The 2,215-nt window shown below is 35.3% G+C and overlaps 1 protein-coding gene across 1 annotated transcript in view; it reads right to left on the bottom strand.

Moving 5' to 3' along the window:
• Positions 1-880, bottom strand: part of LOC106468967 (protein spaetzle 4-like) — a 17,345-nt gene extending 16,465 nt beyond the window's left edge. The window contains exon 1 of the mRNA XM_022397361.1: positions 681-880. Coding sequence (XP_022253069.1) covers positions 681-701 — 21 coding nt within the window. The 5' untranslated portion in view covers positions 702-880. The remainder of the gene's footprint in view (positions 1-680) is intronic.
• Between the last annotated feature and the right edge of the window lie 1,335 nt (positions 881-2,215).

Raw genomic sequence — 2,215 nt, 5'->3', positions numbered from 1 at the left:
CGTTAAATAGTGTCCCATATATATGGTACAACTGTGTAGTACCTAATTCTGTATATACGTTAAATAGTGTCCCATATATATGGTACAACTGTGTAGTACCTAATTCTGTATATACGTTAAATAGTGTCCCATATATATGGTACAACTGTGTTAAATGACTCACGCGAGAAATAAACTGGTTCTACTGAAAGACTAAATGACTCACTTAAGAAATAAACAGTGCTACTGGAAGACGAAATGACTCACGAAATAAATTAATTGGTGTTACTGAAACTGTATACACGACGTTTAAAAGTCGACGAAGAATAATTACAATTATACTTGTCATAAGACATCAGTGTTAGGCCTATTACATTCATTTTAACATTACATTCTTAACCTAGACCTTTGGGGATTTTCAAGAATTACAGGATTGTATAATAACAGCTGTCTAACCACACTATATTTGTTATATCCATTGTCGATGCCACATTTCGTTCAATCCTGAGCTCTTCAGGTCGGCTTATATAAAGAGTTCCGACCACTGCCGTGTTTGTTGTATGTAGTGCGTGGGCAGTAAAACTACGTCAGTGGTGTGGGAAACAGCACGTTCCTTGATATCATATATACCTTGTAATTGAGAAATATAAAAATACTAAATCATATTACGAATATTTGATAAAATTCAGTCTATTACTTACCCAAACATTCCAAGTCATCATGATAAACTCCTCTCAGCTACTAAAAATCCAAAGGTTTAAACTGCTCCAACGAAACCGAGCTAAGTTAGTTAATACACCGGATTATCTGGGTTCTATGCCAGTTTCGGACGATGACAAAGCTGCTTGAATTTCTCGTCCAGCTCGTCAAACATGTTGATTGTATAGTTAGTTATAGATAACACTAAAAAACACAGTTTGGTAATTCCAAATCTTCCTTCGCACACTTTACTTCTACTTAGTGTGAAACTTCTCCACACGATAATCAGTTCTGACAAAATGGTACTTTAGCTGGCCTCTAGCGGGAAATGGGAACATCAATATCAACCTAGAAACCGTTCACCTGACTGGCACAGACGAGACATTTCTACAGGCCCAGGCCACTGGCTTCCTTAGTCCTACTTGTTCGACTTGTCGAGCCTCGGGTAACCGTGTATGGGTATTATATGCACATGCAGTAGTAGACTTGAAGAAGGAACGATCCGATAACCCACATACATGTAGAAACTTTCCGGAAATACGAAGAACGAAAATAAAGAACAAGGTGAACGCAAACTAGAGTTCATAAGACGTGGAAAGCTGGAGAACGACATGACCTTTAACTAACCATGTCTATGAAGGTCAATACACTAAACATCGCTGTCTTTATAAAACAAAAGTGAGTTTCATATTTATAAAAACGTTAATATCTTATGATCCATATATAATATCATCCAGAAATCAAAACAGATTTATCACTTCTCTAGTTGTTAGGTAACACACTAATTAATATATTTATGTACAATATATATGGGACACTAGTTAACGTATATACAGAATTAGGTACTACACAGTTGTACCAAATATATGGGACACTATTTAACGTATATACAGAATTAGGTACGAACTGGTTCTACTGAAAGACTAAATGACTCACTCAAGAAATACACTAGCATTACTGAAAGACGAAATGACTCACTCAAGAAATACACTAGCATTACTGAAAGACGAAATGACTCACTCAAGAAATACACTAGCATTACTGAAAGACGTATTTCTTGAGTGAATCATTTAGTCTTTCAGTAGAACCAGTTTATTTCTTGAGTGAGTCATTTAGTCTTTCAGTAGAACCAGTTTATTTCTTGAGTGAATCATTTAGTCTTTCAATAGAACCAGTTTATTTCTTGAGCGAGTCATTTAGTCTTTCAGTAGAACCAGTTTATTTCTTGAGTGAGTCATTTAGTCTTTCAGTAGAACCAGTTTATTTCTTGATTGAGTCATTTAGTCTTTCAGTAGAACCAGTTTATTTCTTGAGTGAGTCAATTAGTCTTTCAATAGAACCAGTTTATTTCTTGAGTGAGTCAATTAGTCTTTCAATAGAACCACTTTATTTCTTGAGTGAGTCATTTAGTTTGACATTCTCTAAGGCAGGACTTTGAACGTGTGCTTTATTTATCCAAATTTATCCTGTAAATTTGCCTGAAAATAATCACATCACACTGTCGAAAAATCGTTCTCCTGACAATCACACAACTAAA

Source organism: Limulus polyphemus, unplaced genomic scaffold (genome assembly GCF_000517525.1).
Source record: "Limulus polyphemus unplaced genomic scaffold, Limulus_polyphemus-2.1.2 Scaffold3239, whole genome shotgun sequence".
NCBI classification, from domain to species: Eukaryota; Metazoa; Arthropoda; class Merostomata; order Xiphosura; family Limulidae; genus Limulus; species Limulus polyphemus.
This window is presented reverse-complemented; position numbering and strand designations above follow the sequence as displayed.